At 43.7% G+C, this 26,162-nt stretch overlaps 6 protein-coding genes across 8 annotated transcripts in view; 5 read left to right on the top strand and 1 right to left on the bottom strand.

Moving 5' to 3' along the window:
- The window catches only part of LOC311023441 (uncharacterized protein), a gene marked incomplete at its 3' end in the record, with an annotated part of 6,112 nt that extends 2,335 nt beyond the window's left edge, over nucleotides 1-3,777 (top strand). Inside the window, exons 3-4 of the mRNA XM_084025275.1 lie at nucleotides 3,429-3,539; nucleotides 3,588-3,777. Coding sequence (XP_083881401.1) covers nucleotides 3,429-3,539; nucleotides 3,588-3,777 — 301 coding nt within the window. The remainder of the gene's footprint in view (nucleotides 1-3,428; nucleotides 3,540-3,587) is intronic.
- A 1,656-nt stretch (nucleotides 3,778-5,433) lies between these two features.
- nudt18 (nudix (nucleoside diphosphate linked moiety X)-type motif 18) lies at nucleotides 5,434-8,281 on the bottom strand. The gene is made up of 7 exons (XM_084025257.1): nucleotides 8,203-8,281; nucleotides 7,603-7,775; nucleotides 7,340-7,450; nucleotides 7,074-7,176; nucleotides 6,794-6,917; nucleotides 6,302-6,426; nucleotides 5,434-6,143 (listed from the first exon to the last, which is right to left on the bottom strand). Exons 2-7 carry the CDS (start codon nucleotides 7,771-7,773, stop codon nucleotides 5,761-5,763), a joined length of 1,017 nt encoding a protein of 338 aa, XP_083881383.1. The 5' UTR covers nucleotides 7,774-7,775; nucleotides 8,203-8,281; the 3' UTR covers nucleotides 5,434-5,760.
- A 262-nt stretch (nucleotides 8,282-8,543) lies between these two features.
- Nucleotides 8,544-10,996, top strand: sdhaf1 (succinate dehydrogenase complex assembly factor 1). Of its 3 annotated transcripts, none has more exons than XM_084025279.1 (2): nucleotides 8,544-8,713; nucleotides 10,138-10,996. In XM_084025279.1, exon 2 carries the CDS (start codon nucleotides 10,223-10,225, stop codon nucleotides 10,469-10,471), a length of 249 nt encoding a protein of 82 aa, XP_083881405.1. In that variant the 5' UTR covers nucleotides 8,544-8,713; nucleotides 10,138-10,222; the 3' UTR covers nucleotides 10,472-10,996. The 3 variants fall into 3 exon arrangements, with proteins under 3 accessions (XP_083881405.1, XP_083881403.1, XP_083881404.1); XM_084025277.1 differs by having other exon boundaries at nucleotides 10,069-10,996; XM_084025278.1 differs by having other exon boundaries at nucleotides 8,544-8,722; nucleotides 10,069-10,996.
- A 220-nt stretch (nucleotides 10,997-11,216) lies between these two features.
- Nucleotides 11,217-13,945, top strand: LOC311023442 (uncharacterized protein). The gene is made up of 3 exons (XM_084025276.1): nucleotides 11,217-11,415; nucleotides 13,381-13,512; nucleotides 13,594-13,945. The coding sequence occupies exons 1-3, from the start codon at nucleotides 11,377-11,379 to the stop codon at nucleotides 13,732-13,734; spliced, it is 312 nt and encodes a 103-aa protein (XP_083881402.1). The 5' UTR covers nucleotides 11,217-11,376; the 3' UTR covers nucleotides 13,735-13,945.
- A 765-nt stretch (nucleotides 13,946-14,710) lies between these two features.
- On the top strand, nucleotides 14,711-22,714 carry LOC311023429 (serine/threonine-protein phosphatase 2A catalytic subunit beta isoform). The gene is made up of 8 exons (XM_084025258.1): nucleotides 14,711-15,141; nucleotides 16,912-16,950; nucleotides 18,857-19,027; nucleotides 19,889-20,062; nucleotides 20,164-20,253; nucleotides 20,529-20,690; nucleotides 21,427-21,545; nucleotides 22,005-22,714. Exons 1-8 carry the CDS (start codon nucleotides 15,040-15,042, stop codon nucleotides 22,075-22,077), a joined length of 930 nt encoding a protein of 309 aa, XP_083881384.1. The 5' UTR covers nucleotides 14,711-15,039; the 3' UTR covers nucleotides 22,078-22,714.
- A 736-nt stretch (nucleotides 22,715-23,450) lies between these two features.
- Nucleotides 23,451-25,771, top strand: shld3 (shieldin complex subunit 3). The gene is made up of 3 exons (XM_084025267.1): nucleotides 23,451-23,558; nucleotides 24,465-25,164; nucleotides 25,285-25,771. Exons 2-3 carry the CDS (start codon nucleotides 24,574-24,576, stop codon nucleotides 25,486-25,488), a joined length of 795 nt encoding a protein of 264 aa, XP_083881393.1. The 5' UTR covers nucleotides 23,451-23,558; nucleotides 24,465-24,573; the 3' UTR covers nucleotides 25,489-25,771.
- The last annotated feature ends 391 nt before the right edge of the window (nucleotides 25,772-26,162 follow it).

Below are 26,162 nucleotides of genomic sequence, written 5' to 3'. Positions count from 1 at the left end.
TCTTAGCCTCACAGCACCTCCTCAGCCATCACACCTAATCCCCCCGCTATCCGTTACACCGGGCCTAATCCCCCTCCTCTCCCTCCATGTACCTCCTAATCCCCCGGCTATCTGCTGCAATGTAACCCCCGACGCCCCAGCTATCTGCCCCCAGCCGCGCCCCCAGCCCCGCCCCCGGCCCTGCTAATTGTGTGCTATGTGTGACCCGGCCGACGGCTGGAAAGAAGGGGTGGAGGTGATAATCGCGGGCGCTGAGTGATGGAGGCCGGCTGGCTGCCGACTCAGAGGCCGACGCCCAAATTAGAAGATATTCCAGTCTAGATCGTCAAAATAAAGGAGCCGAGGAAAGAGAGTATATTTACCTCTCCGGTCACGTGACTCGTCAGTCGATTTAACGTCAACCACCTTCTTTTCTTCAACTAAGGGGGTTTGGCTGCTGAAAGCTTTTATTTTGAAAAGACGATGATGTAACAAACGTATGATTGGGAAACGTGATGCGAACGAGCTCTGACAGTCTGTCTGTCTGCCTGTCTGTCTGACAGTCTGTCTGTCTGTCTGCCTGTCTGTCTGTCTGTCTGCCTGTCTGCGTGTATGTCTGACAGTCTGTCTGCCTGTCTGCGTGTATGTCTGACAGTCTGTCTGCCTGTCTGTCTGTCTGACGGTCTGTCTGTCTGCCTGTCTGACTGCCTGTCTGCCTGTCTGTCTGTCTGTCCGTCTGTCCGTCTGACTGACTGCCTGTCACCCTTTTCCCGCCCCATTAAAGCAGACTTCCTCCCTGGTTTCCATGGAGACGAGGTTCAGGGTTACGGTAATAACTTCTTCTTCATGGATACGTTACCAGGGTTACGGTAATAACTTCTTCTTCATGGACATGTTACCAGGGTTACGGTAATAACTTCTTCTTCATGGATACGTTACCAGGGTTAGGGTAATAACTTCTTCTTCATGGATACGTTACCAGGGTTACGGTAATAACTTCTTCTTTATGGATACGTTACCAGGGTTACGGTAATAACTTCTTCTTCATGGATACGTTACCAGGGTTACGGTAATAACTTCTTCTTCATGGATACGTTACCAGGGTTACGGTAATAACTTCTTCTTCATGGATACGTTACCAGGGTTACGGTAATAACTTCTTCTTCATGGATACGTTACCAGGGTTACGGTAATAACTTCTTCTTTATGGATACGTTACCAGGGTTACGGTAATAACTTCTTCTTCATGGATACGTTACCAGGGTTACGGTAATAACTTCTTCTTTATGGATACGTTACCAGGGTTACGGTAATAACTTCTTCTTCATGGATACGTTACCAGGGTTACGGTAATAACTTCTTCTTCATGGATACGTTACCAGGGTTACGGTAATAACTTCTTCTTCATGGATACGTTACCAGGGTTACGGTAATAACTTCTTCTTTATGGATACGTTACCAGGGTTACGGTAATAACTTCTTCTTCATGGATACGTTACCAGGGTTACGGTAATAACTTCTTCTTCATGGATACGTTACCAGGGTTACGGTAATAACTTCTTCTTCATGGATACGTTACCAGGGTTACGGTAATAACTTCTTCTTCATGGATACGTTACCAGGGTTACGGTAATAACTTCTTCTTCATGGATACGTTACCAGGGTTACGGTAATAACTTCTTCTTCATGGATACGTTACCAGGGTTACGGTAATAACTTCTTCTTCATGGATACGTTACCAGGGTTACGGTAATAACTTCTTCTTTATGGATACGTTACCAGGGTTACGGTAATAACTTCTTCTTCATGGATACGTTACCAGGGTTACGGTAATAACTTCTTCTTCATGGATACGTTACCAGGGTTACGGTAATAACTTCTTCTTCATGGATACGTTACCAGGGTTACGGTAATAACTTCTTCTTCATGGATACGTTACCAGGGTTACGGTAATAACTTCTTCTTTATGGATACGTTACCAGGGTTACGGTAATAACTTCTTCTTCATGGATACGTTACCAGGGTTACGGTAATAACTTCTTCTTCATGGATACGTTACCAGGGTTACGGTAATAACTTCTTCTTCATGGATACGTTACCAGGGTTACGGTAATAACTTCTTCTTCATGGATACGTTACCAGGGTTACGGTAATAACTTCTTCTTCATGGATACGTTACCAGGGTTACGGTAATAACTTCTTCTTCATGGATACGTTACCAGGGTTACGGTAATAACTTCTTCTTCATGGATACGTTACCAGGCAGGTAAAACTGTGGTACAATGGTTTCTGCTGAGGTCGGCTGGATTATCAGCAGCTGAGAGGACAAATGGAATAATCCAGAAAACTCCACAGGAAGGCAGCGAAGACACAGTGAGGACAGCTGACAGTCAGCGTTGGGTTTCACACACACACACACACACACACACACACACACACACACACACACACACACACACACACACACACACACACACTGTGATGAAGGTGTGTGTGTGATTGATGGTGATATAAAGGAGTGAAGTGCTGATGTAACAGTGATAACACGGCAGCTGTCACCAAGATACCAGATCTAAATCTGCTTCAATGCTGCTCCTGGAGGACTAGGAGGACTGGGAGGACTGGGAAGGACTGGGAGGACTAGGAGGACTGGAAGGACTGGGAGGACTGGGAGGACTGGAAGGACTAGGAGGACTAGGAGGACTGGGAAGGACTGGGGAGGACTGGGAGGACTAGGAGGACTGGGAAGGACTGGGAAGGACTGGGAAGGACGGGGAAGGACTGGGAGGACTGGGAAGGACTAGGAGGACTGGGAAGGACTGGGAAGGACGGGGAAGGACTGGGAGGACTGGGAAGGACTAGGAGGACTGGGAGGACTGGAAGGACTGGGAGGACTGGGAGGACTGGGAAGGACTAGGAGGACTGGGAGGACTGGGAGGACTAGGAGGACTGGAAGGACTAGGAGGACTAGCAGGACTAGGAGGACTGGGAGGACTGGGAGGACTGGGAAGGACTGGGAGGACTGGGAGGACTAGGAGGACTGGAAGGACTAGGAGGACTGGGAGGACTAGGAGGACTAGGAGGACTAGGAGGACTGGAAGGACTAGGAGGACTAGCAGGACTAGGAGGACTAGGAGGACTGGGAGGACTGGGAGGACTAGGAGGACTAGGAGGACTGGGAGGACTGGGAGGACTAGGAGGACTGGGAGGACTAGGAGGATTAGGAGGACTGGAAGGACTAGGAGGACTAGGAGGACTAGGAGGACTAGGAGGACTGGGAGGACTAGGAGGACTAGGAGGACTGAAATCGAGTACACAACCACCACATGACAGTCGCTGCCTTCCATCCAGTTTCTGAAACGTAAGAACTGAAGTGAAGTCCGATCGGTTGCCGTGACGACGTGATGTCACACCTGTAAAACCAGTCGTCTTCTTCTTCTGTGTTTCAGGCTGAGAGCCGAGTGGCTGATCCGCCTGGAGAAACGAACCAAACACCTGCAGAAGCTCAACGACAACGCCAGGAAGGCCACGCCCGACCAGTCAGCTGACCAGACAGCTGACCTGACAGCTGATCAGTCAGCTGATCAGTCAGCTGACCAGACAGCTGATCAGTCAGCTCACCAGACGGATGACCAGTCAGCTGACCAGACGGAGGACCAGATGGACGGGGATGCCGAAGATGTAAAGGAAGATGAAGATGAAGAGGAAAAGGAAGATGAAGATGAAGATGTAAAGGAAGATGAAGATGAAGATGTAAAGGAAGATGAAGATGAAGATGTGACGATGTCGGAGCAATAAAGTGAGGTTTTTCAAATAACTGATGATTTAGTATTTAATTCTGTGGTTCATGAAAATACTCAATAAATACACTTTTGTTCAGACGTGATGACAAACTTAGAAACTCTGAGGCCATAAAGAATATATACATATAATATATTAATCATAATATAATAACATATAATATGTATAATAATAATGTTTATAATGTTTTCCTATATTTTTATACATATATATATAAAATATCTTGTTTGTTTCGTTCATACAGCTAACGGAGGCATTTGTAGTTTTAAACATTAATACACATATTAATCCACATTCATATAAAACTAGTTGAGAAACTCACTCTGACTCATATTCTGTTAGAAATAAATCAATCTGGAGAAAATATGATAAAATATGTATTTTTGACACGTTTGTGTCAGAATAAACATTTCATAACTTTTCTAGAATCACAACATATTGTTATCAGCAGCTGTTACTGTTCTGTGAGGTCAAACCGATCAAGTCTGGATAGATTTATAGATGTATAGATTTATATATATATATATATTTATAGATATATATAGATGTATAGATTTATAGATATATATAGATGTATAGATTTATAGATGTATAGATATATATAGATGTATAGATTTATAGATGTATAGATTTATATATATATATATATATATATATATATGTATAGATTTATAGATGTATAGATTTATAGATATATATAGATGTATAGATTTATAGATGTATAGATATATATAGATGTATAGATTTATAGATAGATATATATAGATGTATAGATTTATAGATATATAGATGTATATATATATATATAGATGTATAGATTTATAGATGTATAGATTTATAGATATATATAGATGTATAGATTTATAGATGTATAGATTTATAGATATATATATATAGATGTATAGATTTATAGATATATAGATGTATATATATATATATATATATAGATGTATAGATTTATAGATGTATATATATATAGATTTATAGATGTATAGATTTATATATATATGTATAGATTTATAGATATATATAGATGTATAGATTTATAGATGTATAGATTTATAGATGTATAGATTTATATATATATAGATGTATAGATTTATATATATATATATATAGATGTATAGATGTATAGATTTATAGATGTATAGATTTATATATATATATATATATATATATATATATATATGTATAGATTTATAGATGTATAGATTTATAGATATATATAGATGTATAGATTTATAGATGTATAGATATATATAGATGTATAGATTTTTAGATATATATATAGATGTATAGATTTATAGATGTATAGATTTATATATATAAAGATGTATATATATATATATAGATGTATAGATTTATAGATGTATAGATTTATATTTATAGATGTATAGATATATAGATGTATATATGTATAGATTTATATATATATATATATATATATATATATATATATATGTATAGATATATAGATGTATAGATTTATAGATGTATAGATATATAGATGTATAGACTTACAGATGTATAGATTTACAGATATATAGATGTATAGATTTATAGATGTATAGATATATATAGATGTATAGATATATATATATATATATATGTATAGATTTATAGATGTATAGATATATATAGATGTATAGATTAATTTATATATATCGTTGGCCAGGTAGCTTGTTAGCTAGGTAGCTTGTTAGCTAGTTAGCTTTACCGCTCTAATGTTTCCTTGTGAACAGTTTTATTTTGATGGTTTTTTGGTTTCTTAAAATATTCTTTGTCACCTCACAACTAAACATGGTGGCTATCCCAGCCTGGTCCTTTCACAATAAGAGTGTGGTCCTTTCACAATAAGAGTCCTCTCTGTAGATCCCAGAGTGGTCCTTTCACAATCAGAGCGTGGTCCTTTCACAATAAGAGCCCTCTCTGTATCCATCCCAGCGTGGTCCTTTCACAATAAGAGTTGTCTGGGTGTAGTCAGTACAGGCTGTGGACGGGGAGGATGGAGGTGTTTTTGGTTTTCTCCAGCAGTCTCTCTCTCAGCGTTTGTTTCTGGACTTTGTGCCAGACGTAGCGAGGGTTTTCTACGGGTGGAGGAAGTCCCGCCTCCACCCGCTCCACCCTCTCGCCATCCTCGTTGCGCTGCACATAGTCGGGCGTCAGCGCCACCAGCGCGTTGAAGCACACGCCGTCCGTCTTGCCGTGCTGCCGGCCGCCGTGCTGCAGGCTGAAGACGCCCAGCGTGTTGACGTCGTGGTCGTAGTACGCCGACGCCATGGCTTCCTGCACCACCATGTTGGCTGCCCACGTCACCGCGTGGGTCTTCACCGCCGCCGCCGTGGGGAGGTGGAGCACCGGGGCTGAGGGGTCAATCATGATACACGTCATTTACAGAAGCAAAAGTACACACGCTTCACATTAGATTTATATTATATATATTATATCTGTATTTATTTTAATAATAAAATAATAAAATCACGCTGAGGTGAATAATCATCAAGTGTCTGATGGGGGGTACCTCTGATCAGCAGGACCCAGACCTGGTCCTCCGCGTTGGTGAAGACCAGGACGAGTCTCTGCACTACGTGGCGGCAGCTCAGGTCTAGAGGCAAGGTGACCGGGTGCCAGGGATCCTGACGGTACCTGAAAGCACCGCAGCAGCAGGTTTTTAGTGTTGTTGGTGGATTCAGGTCCAGATCTGGACATGAAGTGTTTGAAATCTACATGTTATAAAGAAACACAGCGCCCTCTGCTGGTTTATATCTGATGTTGGAGTTTCATGTTGCTATCAGCTGATCTGGAGTCAGGTGACGTAAATGGAGGCAGCTTTTAAATATTATATAAATGTTCAGGGTTTGAGGAACTTCAGCCAAAACTCTGGAATGGTACGTATGTAAGGAAACAGATCCTCTAACTGCTTGTATGTAAGTGTTTGGTAGTGAAGGACAGTAGACCTGCAGGGTCCAGGACCTCGTTAGCCTAGCTTAGCACAAAGGGTTAAAGGTCGTACTTGAGTCCACAGTCGATAAGCCGGAGGATGTCTTGTCCTCTAAGCGGGAGGACGGACCGCCGGTCCCACCATGACGCCTGCAGAGACTCCTGGTCTGCTGCTGACAGACTCTTCAGACCCCCACCTGAGACCAGAGACCAGGTTCACCTCCAGTAACGTCTCCGCCTGTCTCACTGTGCTACACACACACACACACGCACACACACACACACACACACGCGCACACACACACACACACACACACACACACACACACACACACACACACACACACACACACCTGTGACTCTGGCGAGGAAGACGAAGCGGATCCACTGTGGTCCCTGCTCCTGGATCAGCAGCAAGGTGATTGGCTCGCAGTCAAACCCCGCCTCCTCCTTCACCTGCAGACAAAGTGTCGCTGGAGGATGAGCTGCTTGTCACCTGGAAGTCTACCCAGCATGCATTGTTTCTGCGCAGGCCTGGCTCATCTCCAATGGGCCTAAACAGAGTGGTAACCTAGGTAACGGACACAGGTAGGTGTGCGTGTGTGTGTGTGTGTCTCACCTCCCTCCTCAGCGCCTCCTCCAGACTCTCCCCCACCTCCACCCTCCCTGCAGGCAGATACCACAGCTTATAGCAGTCCTGCTTCGCCTCCTGCACCATCAGCACCTCCTCCTGATGGCCCACACACACACACACACACACACACACACACACACACACACACACACACACACACACACACACACACACACACACACACACACACACACGTTATAGACCCGATTGATTGACAGCTGATCCTCGAAGCCGCCGTCGAGGCCGACCTTCTCGTTGAAGATGACGCCGCAGACGATGTAGGTGACGGTCTTCTTCAGCGTCGCCGGCTTGCTCTGCTCCAGGCCCAGGTCACACCCGCTGACCTCTGACCCCTGGCCAGCCAGCAGCCTCTCCACCTGCTCCTCCACCTGCCGCTCCTCCTCCAAAGTCACCTCCATGTCTGCAGGTTTAAATGAATGCAAGAAACCCATGATGGTTTTCTTTCAGCTGAGATGTGGAAATGTTGTTTGAGCATCTTCTCCACGAATAAGCAGATATTATATATTATCATATTATTAGTACTTCTGTTTATGTAAAATCTACTTCAAATAAATGTCTTAAATGTAACCGCGGTGCTATGAAAAGCTCTTTCTTTTAGAAACAATTCTACAAATATCTTACAATAAACAATCATGATATTCATTCATGACTCTCGTTGATGAACATGCAGATTAACTAGTAAATGCTTTATAAACTAAGTAGCTCCAGTCGTAGCTAACGTTAGCTTCAGTGTCGTGAGAAAAAAAAGAATGCGTTTTTTCCGATTTCCCCCAAACGCCCCAACAGGAAACGCTGTCTGTGAGAAGATAATAAATAAAAGCGCGAACCTTCCCGTGATGAAGATGTCGAGTCTCCCTCACTGATTTATCGCTGCGGCTTCTGTTTTTGACGTTTGACACTTTAAAGCTAAACCGGAAATACACTTAATGTACCGGTTCGGGGTTTTCCACAATAAAAGTGATTGTGACTATCAGGGTTAAAATGCGTCATAGTGGTGGGAGTTACTCAAATCTAACGTCCGCACTGTCCTACATTCAAGATCTTACTTCAGTAAAAGTACACAATATCAGCTTCAAAATATACTTAAAGGTAGCTTGACTGCTATTCCACGTCTGTTCCTCGACAAGTGCTTTATTGTGAAAGATGTACCGGAAGTTGTAGATTTGTAGTCGTTTGCCTCCCGGTGTGTTGTAACGCGCAGTAAGGTCACGCTGTTTCCATCAGCTAGCGATGAAGCTTCTACGTTCATGTGTCGGCAGATTGACTAACTGGTAACTCACCACCAGAACCAGTTTAACCACCGGAAACGGGGCGATCGGTCACCGCCGTTCCTAACAGGTAAGCTAGGTGAGCTAACCGAGTTAGCTCCGTTTGATCTCCCGGTTACGTCATACGTAAACGCGTTGAAACAGCTGGACGACACTTTAACGTGTAAACTTCATTAAAGTAAACCGACCGAAATACTGCCAGCCAGTACTATTACTGTTACTACACAGTACTCTTCTACTTTCACTGCTGTGTTTGTACCACTACGATTTCTACTAATACTTCTAATACCACTACTACTTCTATTACTACTACGACTACTAATGCTACTAGTACTTCCATTGATACTTCTATTAGTACGTCTATTACTACTACTACTGCTTCAACTACTACAACTACCTCTACTTCTAATACCAATACTACTTCTATTACTACTACGACTACTAATACTACTACTACTTCCATTACTACTTCTATTAGTACATCTATTACTACTACTACTACTTCTACTACTACAACTACCTCTACTTCTAATACCAATACTACTTCTATTACTACTACGACTACTAATACTACTACTACTTCCATTACTACTTCTATTAGTACATCTATTACTACTACTACTACTTCTACTACTACAACTACCTCTACTTCTAATACCAATACTACTTATATTACTACTACGACTACTAATACTACTACTACTTCCATTACTACTTCTATTAGTACATCTATTACTACTACTACTACTTCTACTACTACAACTACCTCTACTTCTAATACCAATACTACTTATATTACTACTACGACTACTAATACTACTACTACTTCCATTACTACTTCTATTAGTACATCTATTACTACTACTACTACTTCTACTACTACAACTACCTCTACTTCTAATACCAATACTACTTCTATTACTACTACGACTACTAACACTACTACTACTTCCATTACTATTACTACTTCTTCGTCTATTACTACTTCTTCTACTACTATAACTACTTTTACTACTATGACAACTTCTACTTCTATGACTACTACGACTACTTTTAATGCTGTAGTACTTATACATACACTATTATTCTACCTGTATGTTTGTTTGTACCACAACTACCACCATTTCTACTACTATTATACTACATCTACTTCTACCACAAATTCTACTACGTTATAATATTTTGCTGATATTTTGCTACATTAATTAGATTGATTACCTGTAGAACTGTCTGTCGACACAGCATCACTTAATTAAAGGTTCATCACGCAGCTGCAGATGAATTAACTGAAAAAAAAAAAAACATATTTATTTTTATTATTTATTTATTTTTCAGCCTTTCTTCCACGGATGTCATTGAGTTTCATCCAAACAAATAACAGTAATATGATAGTTGATGTATATTATGTAAAAAATCTGCCCTCAGATGTGAGAAGAAGAAGAAGCTCCTTGAAGTGCTGAGAGCTGAACGTTGGCCTTCACTTCGTGACCACAGTGCCGCCTGGTGGACGTCAGATGAACTGCAGCTGATTGCCTCCTTGCAGCCTCCTGTCCGCCGGGTTCTGGTCGGCGTCGGACCGATGGCGCGCCACAGTAAGCTGCAGAAGCAGGTCCTGGCTCTGTACCGGCACTTCCTGCGGGCCGGCCAGGACAAGCCAGGCTTCATCCCCCGGATCCGGGACGAGTTCCGCCTGAACGCTTGCATCAAGAAGACGGACGTGATGCACATCGAGTATCTGTACCGGCGAGGACAGAGGCAGCTGGAGCAGCTGAGGGACGTCAACACCAAACAGCTGGGCTCCTTCTCCAAACCTGCAGACCAGAGCTGACCTCCGACCTCTACGGACGTCACCCGACCCTGACCGATGCCCACAAATAGCTCCTGAAAGACTGAGACGCTGCGTTCGAGTCCGTGGGGAGAGAACGTGATGCGATTAAACGTTCCAAGTGTAAAGTTCTCTGACTGTCGTGAAAATGAATAAACTTGTTTGTCTTTGTACAATAATAATAAAGTCAGACTCACACTGCAGTGATATTCACAGTAACTGAGAGGCTGCACAGCTCAGAAGTTACAACTATGTAAAAATAGGATTAATCACTATGAGTTTAATTTCCACGTTTTTTCACTGAGATATTCAAGTTGTACTTTATACTTCTACTCTATTACATCTCATCAGGTAAATACTGTGGCTTTTTACTGCACCACATTTATTTAATGACATAAATGACTTTACAGATCAAGATTATACAAAGAAAACATGTGATGAACGTATAAAATATGCTGCAGATTAAACTCAACATGTGTAAAGGAGTGAAACTGAACATGGGTGAAGAAATAAAAATAAAAACATGATGAATGCTACCTATTTAAATAAGTTAAGGCTTTTATTTCCTTATTGTTTCATGTTATGTTATTATATCATATACATTTGTGTGTGTGTACTGTACACAGTGTACATATATACATATCCTGTATTTGAGCTGTATTTCACTGAAGTAAATGATTTAGACCTGCATGTTCTCACCGCGGAGCGGCAGCAGCGAGTCTGATTACACACCAACGAAGAAGAAAACGGGACGTAAACAGGAAGTGAGACATTTTTTCCGCTAGTCGACGGAAGAATCGTTTTTTTGTACATTTCAGTGAAAACAGCGAGTTTAGCTTCTCCTCTCGGTTACAGAAGAACTTCTCAGAGTTTGTTCTCAGCAACGTTTGTTGTCCAGTTTAACCGTCATGTCGCGAGAAATGACAAACGACCAGTTAATTCAGCAGGTGAGACAGAAAACACTAAAATATACTTAATGTACCAAAAGTACTCATTAATATATGACATAACTGTATAATGGTGATATTATATATAGGTAGTGGTGCATTAATGTGTTCTCTTTAATGAGGTTGTACTGCTGGTAGTGTCCGTCCGTCTGTCTGTCTGCCTGCCTGCCTGCCTGTCTGTCAGTCCGTCTATCCGTCTATCTATCTGTCTGTCTGTCTGCCTGCCTGTCTGTCTGTCTGTCTGTCCGTCTGTCTGTCTGTCTGTCTGCCTGCCTGCCTGTCTGTCTGTCTGTCTGTCTGTCTGTCCGTCTGTCTGTCTGTCTGCCTGCCTGCCTGTCTGTCTGTCTGTCTGTCTGTCTGCCTGCCTGCCTGCCTGTCTGTCAGTCCGTCTATCCGTCTATCTATCTATCTATCTGTCTGTCTGTCTGTCTGCCTGTCTGTCCGTCTGTGTGTCTGTCTATCCGTCCGTCTGTCTGCCTGTCTATCCGTCAGTCCGTCTATCCGTCTGTCTGTCTGTGTGTCTGTCTGTCTGCCCGTCTGTCTGTCTGTCTATCCGTCTGTCTGTCCGTCTATCTGTCTATCCGTCTGTCTGTCTGTCCGTCTGTGTGTCTGCCTGTCCGTCTGTGTGTCTCTCTGTCTATCCGTCTGTCTGTCCGTCTGTCTGCCTGTCCGTCTGTGTGTCTGTGTGTCTGTCTGTCTATCCGTCTGTCTGTCCGTCTGTCTGTCTGTCTGTCTGTCTATCCGTCTGTCTGTCCGTCTGTCTGTCTATCCGTCTGTCTGTCCGTCTATCTGTCTATCCGTCTGTCTGTCTGTCCGTCTGTGTGTCTGCCTGTCCGTCTGTGTGTCTCTCTGTCTATCCGTCTGTCTGTCTATCCGTCTGTCTGCCTGTCTGCCTGTCTGTCCGTCTGTGTGTCTGTCTATCCGTCTGTCTGTCTGTCTATCCGTCTGTCTGTCTGTCTGTCTGTCTGTCTGTCTGTCCGTCTGTGTGTCTGCCTGTCTGTCCGTCTGTGTGTCTGTCCGTCCGTCTATCCGTCTGTCTGTCTGTCCGTCTGTCCGTCTGTCTGTCTGTCAGTCTGTCTATCCATCTGTCTGTCTGTCTGTCTGCCTGTCCGTCTGTGTGTCTGTCTGTCTATCCGTCTGTCTGTCCGTCTGTCTGTCTATCCGTCTGTCTGTCTGTCTGTCTGCCTGTCTGCCTGTCTGTCCGTCTGTCCGTCTGTCCGTCTGTGTGTCTGTCTATCCGTCTGTCTGTCTGTCTGTCCGTCTGTGTGTCTGTCCGTCTGTCTATCCGTCTGTCTGTCTGCCCGTCTGTCTGTCTGTCTGTCTATCCGTCTGTCTGCCCGTCTGTCCGTCTGCCTGTCTGTCTGTCTGTGTGTCTGTCTGTCTGTCTGCCCGTCTGTCCGTCTGCCTGTCTGTCTATCCGTCTGTCTGCCTGTCTGTCCGTCTGTGTGTCTGTCTGCCTGTCTGTCTATCCGTCTGTCTGTCTGTCTATCCGTCTGTCTGCCTGTCTGTCTGTCTGTCTGCCTGTCTGTCTATCCGTCTGTCTGCCTGTCTGTCCGTCTGTGTGTCTGTCTGCCTGTCTGTCTATCCGTCTGTCTGTCTGTCTATCCGTCTGTCTGCCCGTCTGTCTGCCCGTCTGTCCGTCTGCCTGTCTGCCTGTCTGTCTGTCTGTCTGTCTATCCGTCAGTCCGTCTGTCTGTCTGTCTATCCGTCTATCTATCTATCTGTCTGTCTGTCTGTCCGTCTGTCTGTCTGTCTGTCTGTCTGTCTGTCTGTCTGTCTGCCTGTCTGTCCGTCTGCCTGCCTGTCTGCCTGCCTGTCTGTCTGTCTGCCTGCCTGTCTGTCTGTCTGTCTGTCTGTCTGTCTGTCCATTCATTATTTCCAGGCTCTAAACTCCGGGGTTGAGTTATTCTTTAAAGAGCTTCAACACAACGATCCTTCTTAAAAGCGTCTCTGCTCCTCCTGCAGGTGGCGCTGCTGCGCTGGCTGTCCTCTCAGTCTGACGAGGACCGGACATCTTTGGCGGCGGTGACGGGCTTCCAGCTGGGCAGGGAGCTGCTGAGCCGGTTCACCGGCCAGGACAAAGTGGACGCTTACAAGGTAGCTCGCCTGCAGGTGGCGCTGTTATCAGTAAACTAATAAGCCATCAGTGTAACGCGGATCCGGTCCTGTCTTCCTTAGAGAGAGTGCATCCTGGGCATCTCCGGGTTCCTCCAGCAGAACCCGCGAGCCTCGCAGGCCGCCGTCAACGCCGAGGTGGAGAAACGCGTCCTGGTGTTCGCCGCCCAAGTCAAAGCTCTGGAGACGGCGCCGCTCTTCTGAAGGGAACGCCTCCATGTTGTAATATTTATCAAGGATGTGAAGACCTCTACATTTTATATAGATTCATTGAACCACTTTTTTAATGTAATTATTATTTGAATTTGTTCTCTTTTTTACTTTTTTCTGTTCTACACCTATGTGTTTGTTTGTGTGTCGCCTTAAAGCTCTGACCCTCGAGGGCTCTTCACAATAAAAGCTTCTGTAAACTCTCTGCAGGTGTGTTGCTGGTTTCAATTTCAGGGCATTTCCTTATTTTAAAAGGAGTTGATGCTACAAAAACCTCCAAATCATTCTGTTTTTAAAATGTACAAAGTGTCCAGTATTTAGATATTCACGTAGTTGCCCCGGTTACCATACACCGCCCTCAGGACGGGATCCGGGAGTCTGTGTTGATGTCGGAGCCCCGTGATGTTTCACATCTCCACAGAATAAAAGGACTTTCTGTCTTGAGAAGACACATCTCACAGAGTCGGCTCAGCTTGAATCATTCGAACAGTGATGATGTCATGATTATCATTTCACAATATTTTCCCAAAAACCATCAAAGTGAGCTGGAATTATGCTTAAAATGGCACCAAAAAACTACTGTGATGACTTAACATTTTTGTTAAAAAAATGTGTTTTCTTTGCATAATATTTTATTAAAAATTAAACAATCTTAAATAATGTTCATACATCATAAGGCCCCTCTGCACAAAAAGAGGACGTGTTTTATTTAAATAAATATTTACCCTGGCATGGGCAGTAACTCTTTCATTATATATTTTCTATTATTATTTATTATGATGACTAACTTTGTATATGTACCCCTGGTATGGACAGTTTAGTGTGAACATCGTGTTAATTTAACTTACCGGTAAATAGATTGTAATTATAGTGTAATTCACTGTTTGTCCACGCGATGTCGTTGGTGCGCTCACTCTGCGAGCTGCTGAAATGCCCGGATGTTATTGTAGCTAGCTCTTTTAGCAAATCGGCTAGCTGCTGCGACGCCGCTGCCTCTTGCCGCTACGGTCCGTCGCATCGGGGACATTCGACCCTTTTGCCTGTCCCGGCCGCTATAATCCGGTTTTTTAACGTTGGTAACTCGACGTCGGTCATTTATCATGATAGAAGTTGACTGAACGGCTCGATCATTTTAGGTCTTATCGTTGATTTTCCGACCGATTTGGCGGGACTAGATCGGGTCTAACAATACGACGAGCTAAAGGCTAAAAAAAGCAGCTAGCGCCGCCGAGACACAGGCCAGTTTGTTTTTTCAGGGAGCTAACACAGCTAGCTCAGCGAGCTACCGCCGCGGCTGCCATGGAGGACAAATCTTTCACGAAAGAGTTAGACCAATGGATCGAACAGTTAAACGAGTGTAAGCAGCTCTCGGAAAACCAAGTGCGGACACTCTGCGAGAAGGTGAGTAGGAGCCGCCCGGGTCTTTTTATCGGGACTCCCGTCGGCCTCGCTCTCGGCGCGGCCTACTTTACAAGAAAAAACCCCGCTCCCGACTAATTTCTGGAGCGGACGTTACAAGGCGGCTAATTCTGGCCCCCGTTTTAGACCAGTCATCCCGGGATCGTTCACGCATACACGGCCACGCGATCCTCCACACCACGTATTGTTGCTATTAACTGCCAGGTTCGTTTAAACTGCGAACTTGACTCGTTTTTTTTACGGTGGCCGTCGTCTCAACTCGGGCCGAATGGCATCTTTTTACAGCGCTGCCAGCAAATAGACGGAGCCCATTTTACTACCCGTTTGATTAACATGACAGCGTTCCGCGCGTAGATCGGAACTCTGTTAATGGTTATGGTTTTTATTTGTTTTAAGAGTTTAATATTGGTATTGTGTTATTTTACGCGTGCATGTGTGTTAATACGTGTTCTAGTTCCCCATCGGCACCGCGCCCTGTCCTTATCGATCAACCCGTATTGCATAAACCCGACGAGCCTCTTTCAGACGTCACTCTGGGGATGTGGCTCCATGAAAGGCTTCATGCATCATCGACCTGCTTAATGATGTTAAAATATATTATATAATAACGGGATTAAGTCGGAACACTGGACATCCGGTTGTCACCTGAGCGCGCGGAGGGATACGTCAGTTTCCTGGAGCTAAATGAATGAATGACCAGTTTCATCTGTAAACGTTAACATTGTCAGCTGTTTTTATTTTTGATTCGGGGTTCTGTCCGACAAAGGGAAGTCTGTGGACTTCATAAAAGCAGTAAAGATCATAAAGCCCAGTTATGGTGCAGATAACCTTTACTCTTACTGTTCAGTGAAATATCTAAACATGATAATAAAGTCATGTATTTAAACTTATGTATTTCAAAGCTGTCACTAGTAATAAGTAATGAATATTCAAATAAGCGTTCAGCCTGTAATTTCCAAATGTGATGATTTCCTGCTTTTGGCTGCTTTTTCTGTAAATCATTGTTCATTGATTGACGTGTTGGTTGGACAAAAATAATAATTTAAAATCATCACTTTGGACTCCGGGAACATTATATTCAATGTTCTTAACTCATGATTGATTAAAAAAAATAGAAGTCCGACTCAACAGTGAAACCTGGTAGAACAGAATCAAACTTGGTTTCCTGTCGACCTAAATGTAGTGATTAATATTTATTTGTGTTCTGGCATGTTGATTAGAGGTCGATCGACGTGACCTTTTCAGGGCCGATACCGATTATTCCTAATCTAGGAGACAGATAGCCGATCATTGAATATTTGTCTGCAGTCCAAATTTAGAAGAAAAAAAACCCTATATATATATATATATATAACCTATATAATATATATAGGTTTTTTATATATATATATATATATATATATATATCTCTCGAGAGTACCAGAGAATAGTGACTGCTGCTGCATCAGAGTCAAGGCAGAACATTTTAAAATAAAATAATTGTACCGATAATCAGCCGACCCCTAGTTTTGATCAACCATCAACTACTGGCATCTCTGTCTGAATAATATACTGAAGCGTTAGTAATTCCAACGCTACGGTGGCCTGTGAGGTCACTCAGCCATCAACAACTCAAATAACCCGCCGGCGAGGCTAAAACGTGGACGTGAACACGAGTTATCGTTTGTGTCTGGAGAGGTTTCTGTGATCTTATGTCTAATGTGATTTTAAAAGCAGGAATAGTGAATAATACTATGCTTATTTCCTCTCCAGGCCAAGGAGATCCTGACCAAGGAGTCCAACGTCCAGGAGGTGAGGTTTCCCAGCATACCTGACAACAATCTAACACTTGCTGCTGGTTTCCAGTGTGAGGCCTGCAGGCGACGGGTTCATCTCGTTCTGCAGCTGGAAGGTTGAACTGATTAGATGGACGTGGAGATGAGAACCATGGAATGTATTGGTTCAAAGATCAAACCATCATTAATGTACATTAATTTACATGCGAGACTATTGTAAATGCGTATCTTAGCTGAAGGCGATGAATCGCTGTAGAGCTGCACTCAACCAAAGGTCCTGGTCCACTGATGTCCCAACTAAACCCAACTCTGTGTGCCCTCGACCCTCAATCAACTATAGAAGAACATGAAAAGTCATTTGCAACATATAACATCATTTTGAACTTATTAATTTATACTTCACAACCTAAAAAACGACCTCCTGGAAGGTTTCTAAAGTGCATCTCAGATGTTTCTCCTTTCCTGGTTCAGCTGTGAACAGACAGCTTTATATAAATGTGGTCTATTTATAGAGGATCATGTCTGTTTAGAATATTCCAGAAGAAAAGGAGGAGTGTTGTCTGTGCTGATGCTGCCGTTCCCTCCGGCGTGTTAAGAGGAAACATGAACAACATGGCGGCTTGTTTCCACTGTAAACGTCTCTGCTCACACGTTCCTCCAGAAACAAGCAAACGTAGAAACGCCTGCATGTGAAGAACAGACTTCATGAACGCCGTCGGTCTGCTGGACGTTACGCTGCTCAGTGTTCCTCGGTTTGTTTCATCGTAGCCAACGACGTCCTGTTTTCATCCGTTCGTTCACGTTAAAGTTTCATCTCCGACGAGGAAACGGAAATGAATTTGAGGAAATTGCTCTGCGACCAAAAGAACAAAACCTGTGGGATAAACGAGGCGTGGTTATCGTCGTAGATCAACAGATTTCATGACTTATGTTTTATTTAGGGCCGGGACTCGATTTAAAAAAAATCTAATTAATTAGAGGCTTTGTAATTAAATAATCAAAATGAATCGCATATAAATATTTGACCTTAGAACAGTGAGAAGTAATTTTTTTCACATTGATTTTTAGTATACCATTGAATAATGACTGAATATATAAGCTTAAGCAACAAAATATTGTTTATTTTTGTTCAACCAAGTCCAACAGACCAGTGCAATGTTTGCCATTAAGTGTAGCAATAGCATCTTTAGAAAAATATAGTACATTTCAGAAATTCCGGTAGCCTATAGGTAGGTAGACCTTCTGTAAACTATAACACTTTGTTTTTTTAAGTAAAACACAATACTTTCAAGTACATTCAGAACATTGGAAACCCTGACTATTGGAAAACATCTCTCTCTTGGCGAGGGTTAACCCTCGTCCACGCTAGCGTCCACGCTAGCTGCTATATGCTATATGTTTAGCATTGAGGTGATACTTGAGGCTCGATGTGCTGCGGTGATATGTGAATTCCTTGTTGCATAGCTTTCACACAACCATGCTCTTATCGATGCTTCCATCCGTTCGTTTTTTATAACAAAATGTCCCATCCGGCGTGGTTTGTTGTTGTCTGAAGTCATGAACGCTAGTTGGTGCTCCAGTATAATCGGTCCGCCTGAAACTCATCCAGTGAGAAACGTTCCGCGGTGCAAAAATAAGTGCGATTAAAATGCGTGAATTTTATTTAACACGTTAATGTTAGTGTAACAAATTAATCTTAATTAACGCGTTAAAGTCCCGGCCCTAGTTTTAATATGAATCCAGTCTGTCGTGTGGATATCGGTGGATAATATTGATTGAATATTGCCGATGCTGCTGAGGATTTGATCACAGTTGACCAGAAAGCCTGCAGATGAAATGAGAAGCTGAAGCTTCTTGTGATGACAGTTCTTGTCAAACCAGAAGAAGAGTGTTTCCTGTTGTGACGTTGTTTCCTGTCTCAGGTTCGATGCCCGGTGACGGTGTGCGGCGACGTCCACGGTCAGTTCCACGACCTGATGGAGCTGTTTAAGATCGGTGGCAAGTCTCCCGACACCAACTACCTGTTCATGGGAGACTACGTCGACAGAGGCTACTACTCTGTGGAGACGGTCACGCTGCTCGTCACGCTAAAGGTAAACGCCGCACGCACGCACGCGGTTAGAAGCCAAACTTTCCATCTTCTTCTTCTTCTACTTTTCATTAAAATGTCTTTAAGTGTTCAGTGTTTCCTGTTTAATCTCCTCTTCCTTGATTACGTGAGAGATGAACAATGATGTCACGGTCCGTTTTACTAGCTGTGACGTTTGATTGGCTGAGGGACGGCCCGTTAACGTAAACGTCCTCTTAAAGTTTCCCAGCTGCCACAAACGGAGGAGGCTTTCCGGGTCACTTGACAGATGAACCGTCACAGCTGGGTGGGACCGGAACCCAGACCACCGTGCTGCTGGTTTCAGTTCTGGTTTCTTTCCAGTCCGTTTCAATTCAGCGAGTAAAACGCCACCAACACCGTCAGCATCGTAGACAAATGAATGAACTACATCCGAAGTCTCGGTGATGCTGCTGACATCTCATTGCTTGTTGTAAGAGATCAGCTGGACTGAACCACTTCCTCTGGACCTGGTCTTTCATGAGACCAACGAGGATAAAGCTGCAACTGTTCACAGCTGTTCCTCTAGACGAGGTGGAGACGACTCACAACTTAATTTGTGTCTAATCTGCTTGTAGACCTTTTCCATGATGGAGCAATAATGGTTTAGTTTCTAAAAATATTGCGTCGTCCTTCTGATGAGCTGCATATGAAGCCGTGTGTTGGCTCTATTTCCATGAATGTGTCCTGGATTCACTACGTTCCACTTCTCTCACCTTCCTCCTCCCTCAGGTTCTCCGTGGAGCTCTTCATGCTTCTCCACGTTCAGTAAACGGTCACATGAGACAAAGAAAAGTCTTTCCATTGTTGGTGTTCTGGTGCTAACTGTAGAAACGTGGTGTTCCAGGTTCGTTTCCAGGAGCGAATCACCATCCTGCGAGGGAACCACGAGTCGCGGCAGATCACGCAGGTCTACGGCTTCTACGACGAGTGCCTGAGGAAGTACGGCAACGCCAACGTCTGGAAGTACTTCACAGACCTGTTTGACTACCTGCCGCTCACCGCGCTGGTGGACGGACAGGTAAGAGACCCCTTTTACTTCCTGCTCCTGTCAAAATAAGAGCTTCCAGACTGTAAAGCTGCAGACGAGCTCGTGTGTTTCACTTCCTCTTTGTGTTTCAGATCTTCTGTCTGCACGGAGGGTTGTCTCCCTCCATAGACACTCTGGATCACATACGAGCCCTGGACCGCCTGCAGGAAGTCCCACATGAGGTACGCATCCATGTGTCAAACACATTACTGGGGACTACTTTCAGCGGCGGATTAATCCTCATTCGGTGGCCTGGTGAGAAGAGAAGGGATCAGGCGTGATGCTCACACAGAACTGGTTATGTCGGGTTTGTCGTCTATTATGACTCACTAGAATGTGATGATGTCATCGAGGCTGATGCAGCGATTAGGAGTTTAAATGAAAGATGTAGGATATCAGCAGACGGACCTGCACTGAGGTGTTAATATTGATGTTAACGGTGAGTGTGTCCCGGCAGGGCCCGATGTGTGACCTGCTGTGGTCGGACCCCGATGACCGCGGTGGGTGGGGCATCTCCCCCCGAGGCGCCGGCTACACCTTCGGACAGGACATCTCCGAAACCTTCAACCACGCCAACGGCCTCACTCTGGTGTCCCGCGCCCATCAGCTGGTTATGGAGGTAAACCCCCCACACACACACACACATCATATAATAGTTATAATATGCAACATTTCCTGGTGATGACATCACACTGCTTTATTAAAAACCAGCAGCGTCGTCGTGTTTAAGAAGCTTTCTACCTCAAACGTCCAGATCACATTTAAAGTTTCCAGCTTTTAGTCCTTTTTATTTAGTCGCGGTGACACACGCTCCCCCACAAGTGGACTGAAGCATCCTAAAAAACCTCAGTCTCCATGGCAACGTGATGTAATGAAGCTGTTAAGGGGTGCAGTGCTGCTCCAGTTCCTGCTTCTGGACCAGTTTCACTCCCACGATGGTTTCACCCGACGACAAACGCATACATGATTAATAATGATCCGTATTCATGTAGACTCCTTTGGTACAGTCCAGATGCAGAGTGGAAAAACGTGAAAATAATATAATCAATAACCCAAAAGAGCGAGTAAAGAACCTATAATATATAATAGAATATATGAGAGAGAGAGAAGAGGAGTGATGGTTAAAACCTGACAGCAATAAATATCCTAAAACAATAAAAGAACCGGTGACGCAGGCCGGTCCATGTAAACGGATCCTAAAAGCTGAAACTGGACTCGTTGTGGTTACAAGCTGAACAAAGTGAACCGATCTACTTGAAATAAACAGTTTTCTTATGTTAAATGTTGAGAAGGAGTCCGGGATCCAGACTCAGGACTCTCGTTTGATTGGCTGACGTGTGTTTTTGTACCTTCAGGGCTACAACTGGGGCCACGACAAGAATGTGGTGACCATCTTCAGTGCTCCAAACTACTGCTACCGCTGTGGAAACCAGGCAGCCATCATGGAGCTGGACGACACTCTGAAATACTCCTTGTAAGTGCACAGACTTCCTGGTTAACTTGGTTGTGGGATGTTGCTGCTCTGTTACATCTGTAGAAGAAGACGTTGTGTGGAGACTTTATTGTCCTGCTGCGTTCACGTACGAGGATGTTTCTGGTGAAGAACAACATCTATTAACACGACGGAGCTTCATTCAGTTCTGGCTGATAGACCGGCTGTTTAGAGCGACGGATCAAAGTGAAGATTCACAAGAATAAAAACCCGATTCACCTCTGACCTCGGTCACATAACAGCTCGGAAACACCTTCATGTCTCCATAGATGTAAATAAAAGTAGTCGTATCTGTATTTTAGAGGATGGTGCTCTTTTCAGGAAGTGATGTCACGTGTGAGGCGGCGGTGACTTCCTCTCTTGACAGCTGATTGACCGGTTGATGTTTAATTGTTCTGCATGATGAAGTCGTCACTAACGAAGCCTTTTCTGCCTCCTCAGCCTTCAGTTTGACCCCGCCCCCCGCCGCGGCGAGCCCCACGTGACCAGACGCACTCCCGACTACTTCCTGTGAATGTCCAAAGCCATCCCTGTCAATCATCCGCGAAGCTCCGCCCCCCCTCCCCCCCCCCCATTCTGGATGGAAAGAAGATATTACTAGTGCTGATGATTCTGTACCAGGGAGAATAGAAACAAACGATTGGCTGACCAACCAAGATTTTAAAGAAAAAGAGAGAAACCATAAGAGTGGCCCCCTCTACAGTCTTGTTTTCAATATGCTGTCATTAATGCTGTGCTTCTGGGGAAAAACAACACGTACAACTATGATCTGTTCCTTTTCTTTTTTTTGTTTATTACATGTTTGAAAACGAGATAATAAAACTACCAACGTGGACCAAATGTGCCATATTCTGATCCTTTTACAACATGTACGACGCGCTTTTGTTTGTTTTTTAGACCGGCACTATAACCCGACCGACCTGACCACGACGTCACACACTTCTTCATGGCATAATGTACTTTTCTGTTGCAAGAATCATTTTAAAAAAAGGAGGAAAAAACTAAAAACAGAAGGAAAAAAAAGAAGTTTGCTTCAAGTAGTACAGCTGTCAGTCGTAGCTGTCCAGGCTGGTCATCTCAGCAACTATATTACTGTAATTTGAATAAAGACAACAGACGTATGAAATAAAAATGTCCTATTGACAAACTACTGCCATGCGTCTGCGTCTTTTCTTTAGCTCCGTCCAGGCATCGAGGTGAAAACTTTATTTAAAACAAATACGACAAACAAAACTAGGATCATCCTCAGAAATAATACTTAAAAGAATTTAATATTCAATTGTTTGTCGTTTGGAAACTTAAATTAAACTAAAATGAGTGAGCCATGAATTAAAGAAGTTTAATATCAAATATTCCCATTTTATATTCTATGGAGACTGAGATCATTCCTACGTTTACATTAAAGCTGAGTCATAATCAAATATAGATAGAATAGTGGTTCAGTTTAATATATCTACACTTCACTGACATATTTTACTGTGTGGTATTTGTACTTTAACTCAAGTAAAGGAAATGAGTATTTCCTCTACCACTGACATTGATATAATGTATTTATTTTATGTATATATATTATTTGAGTTTGGTCTGTAGTTGCACATTAGAAAGATAAAATATAATTATGGTGGGAAAGAAAAAAGATTGTCTGAATAAAATGAACCTTTAAATGTAGTTTTAATGTGGATATTTTTTTATTTTGTTTTTTTATTGACAAAATCATGTACAAACAACATGGCTTACATTTATTTGCATTCAACAGGAGCAGGTGCATAGAGACTCTACATGAGAACATAAAATACACAAGAAATAAATAAAATCTGTTAATGTGGATATAAATGTAAGAAATAAAAGTGCTGAAGTGGCTCAGTCTTCGCGTTGCTCTCAAACATCGCGAGAGTTCGCGGGAAGCGCCGCACAGTACACCGTCTCCATGTTAGCTTGCCGGTTGTGAATTTAACTGCTTGTTGGCGGTTTTAAAAGAGATCAGCTGGTTTAAAGGTTGGTGTTTAGCGTTATTTATTATTCATTAACTTCCTGTTGGTCACCGGCAACGGGTTTTCTTGTAGTTAATTAGCTGCGTTTAGCTCAGGATAGCTTGTCCGCTAGCATGATATGCTAACAACATTAGCTACCGAAGGGGGAAGGGGGGTCCAACTTAACTTGTATTTAACGGTCAACAAAGTATTCACTGAACATTTAAAATGCTCCTTAATGTTGCTCAGTTAGTCAACCGTCACGTGATTGTTTTCACGGTATTATAATCACGTGACTGTAAACAACCACAGGAATAATAGATATAAGTTAATACGGCTGTAAAGTTCTGAGTTGAACATTAGATGGAGAAACGAGGAAGAAACCAAATGTATTCAAGAGAGATAATATAACATATATTAGACAATATAACATATATTAGATAATATTACATATATTAGATAATATTACATATATTAGATAATATAACATATATTAGACAATATTACATATATTAGATAATATTACATATATTAGACAATATTACATATATTAGATAATATTACATATATTAGACAATATTACATATATTAGATAATATAACATATATTAGACAATATTACATATATTAGATAATATAACATATATTAGATAATATTACATATTAGACAATATTACATATATTAGATAATATAACATATATTACATAATATTACATATATTAGATAATATTACAAATATTAGATAATATTACATGAGCTGATCACGTTGGATGTGAGGAGATGCTGCTGAAGACTGAACGATGTTCTTCATGAAGGATCGGACCGTTTTAGTGGATCCACATCCGGAGGGAGCAGCCGAACCTCATCAGTGATATCAAATCTAATAGATGATGTCACATGTTTATCTGGCGTTCTTCTTGACTCTCCACAGGCTGCTGCCGTGTTCCTGCACCGTTTGTATTGTCTGGCTGAAGCGACATCATCATGAGGAGGAAGATGAGGAGGAGGAGGAGGAGGGTGCAGTCAGTCCTCTGATCTGGATGGAGGATGTGGTTCTGCACTATCGGCCCAGACCAGCTGCTGGGCTCGGCTGTCTCTTTGAGAGGACAGAGAAGCTTCTGGAGTCTTTCCCCTGCCGGACTCCACCGGTCTTCGCCCCCTGGTCCCCCGCCGCTGCAGACCGCCACCTGCCCATCAGACCGGCCAGACCGCCGCCTGTCATCACCTGCTCGCCGGGTTCTCTCGTCTCTGACAGCAGCGCTCGACCAGCAGGACGCCAGCTACGAAGACCTGAAGTTCAGGGTCTCGTTGCTCATGAGCTCCATCCACTGGAACCTAAAGATGCCGCCTGCATCCCGGAGACCCAAACCCATCTCCTCCCAGAGCGAGGCATCCCCAGACCGCCTCCTGGAAGCTACGCCAACCAACACCAAGACCACGCTGCCGCCACAGACTCGCCGCTCAGACGCTCCTGGAGCGTCTTTACACAGAAAGGAGTCCTGCTGCAGAGCTCTCCGCCGCCGTCCAAGCAGTTCCATCGCATGGTGTCGGCCCACAGGCTCCACCTCCACCAGAGGGCCAAGTGGGTGATCGGCCAGCACCACTGGGCGGCGGCCGGAGACATCGAACAGGTCAGTGGAGCCGCCTTGTCGGCTCGACCTCATCCATCATCATGACGCGAAAATACTTTTTGATTCCCACTCCATTCTGTTGAACTTCATCTCTTCTTCTCGTCTAACCCCCCCCCGCAGGCCTGGCAGACTCTGAGCCGCTGCGTCCAGACCTCGAGGCTGCCGACGTGTAACGCCAACATCCAGAGGGAGCGGGCGGAGATCTGGGTGTTCTGTGACGTCCTGCACTCGGAGCAGGTGGGACGCTTCCTGAAGGACGAGCTGCAGCTGTTGGGGAGGATCGGCCTCTCCGTCCACAGACTGGGACACGTCTTCAGCATGTAGACCAGCTTACAGGTCTCAGATAAGGTCCAGAGGAGCACACATGTTTTCATCATCAAACTGGTCTCAGGTTTATTCACAACATACAAAGCTGTTTTTTTTAATGAAACCTCCTTTTCTCCCGTGACAACAGAACTTCATTAATATTTAACAGAAATCTACCTGCACCAAAGTCTGTTTGTGTATATTTTATGAATTTAAGAACCGATCGCTATGATTGTATTTCTATATTGATCTTTCTAGTGGCTCACTGACACTGATGTAAATAAAGGTTTGGTATTTTGAATGACCGTCTGTGGTGGAGGAGGGTGGATGTGGAGCTTTGCATGTGATGTGCAGTGTGTTCTGGAAAAGCAGCAGTCACATGATACGGGAGTCACCCTCGGGTGCTTTTCACTGACAGAATAAAAACAGTAGTTCATCTCCACCACACACACACACACACACACACAGACACACACACACACACACACACAGACACACACACACACACACACACACAGACCGTGCTGCTTGTATAAGAACTGAATAAACGAGGACAGCATGAATACAGTACACCTCCCCCCATCTCTCACACACACACACACACACTCTTTTGTTGCCATGGTCCCCAGTCTTGACAGCGCTGCACGGTATTTAAATCTAGGTCACCGGATGTGACGTCGATGCCCTGCCTC

The sequence above is a fragment of the Eutrigla gurnardus genome, assembly GCF_963514095.1.
Source record: "Eutrigla gurnardus genome assembly, chromosome: 13".
Lineage (NCBI taxonomy): Eukaryota > Metazoa > Chordata > Actinopteri > Perciformes > Triglidae > Eutrigla > Eutrigla gurnardus.
The sequence above is the reverse complement of the archived record's forward strand: the minus strand, read 5'-3'. Positions and strand labels throughout refer to the sequence as shown.

Coding starts and splice junctions, on each gene's coding strand:
- nudt18 (XM_084025257.1), bottom strand. CDS start 7,773: ATGGAGGTGACTTTGGAGGAGGAGCGGCAGGTGGAGGAGCAGGTGGAG. Junction 6,918..7,073: donor CTTCCTCGCCAGAGTCACAG/GTGTGTGTGTGT, acceptor CTCTGGTCTCAG/GTGGGGGTCTGAAGAGTCTG. Junction 6,144..6,301: donor CTGGGTCCTGCTGATCAGAG/GTACCCCCCATC, acceptor TTGACCCCTCAG/CCCCGGTGCTCCACCTCCCC.
- sdhaf1 (XM_084025279.1), top strand. CDS start 10,223: ATGGCGCGCCACAGTAAGCTGCAGAAGCAGGTCCTGGCTCTGTACCGG.
- LOC311023442 (XM_084025276.1), top strand. CDS start 11,377: ATGTCGCGAGAAATGACAAACGACCAGTTAATTCAGCAG. Junction 11,416..13,380: donor ACGACCAGTTAATTCAGCAG/GTGAGACAGAAA, acceptor CTCCTCCTGCAG/GTGGCGCTGCTGCGCTGGCT. Junction 13,513..13,593: donor ACAAAGTGGACGCTTACAAG/GTAGCTCGCCTG, acceptor TGTCTTCCTTAG/AGAGAGTGCATCCTGGGCAT.
- LOC311023429 (XM_084025258.1), top strand. CDS start 15,040: ATGGAGGACAAATCTTTCACGAAAGAGTTAGACCAATGGATCGAACAG. Junction 16,951..18,856: donor AGGAGTCCAACGTCCAGGAG/GTGAGGTTTCCC, acceptor TTCCTGTCTCAG/GTTCGATGCCCGGTGACGGT. Junction 19,028..19,888: donor CGCTGCTCGTCACGCTAAAG/GTAAACGCCGCA, acceptor GTGGTGTTCCAG/GTTCGTTTCCAGGAGCGAAT.
- shld3 (XM_084025267.1), top strand. CDS start 24,574: ATGGAGGATGTGGTTCTGCACTATCGGCCCAGACCAGCTGCTGGGCTC. Junction 25,165..25,284: donor CGGCCGGAGACATCGAACAG/GTCAGTGGAGCC, acceptor CCCCCCCCGCAG/GCCTGGCAGACTCTGAGCCG.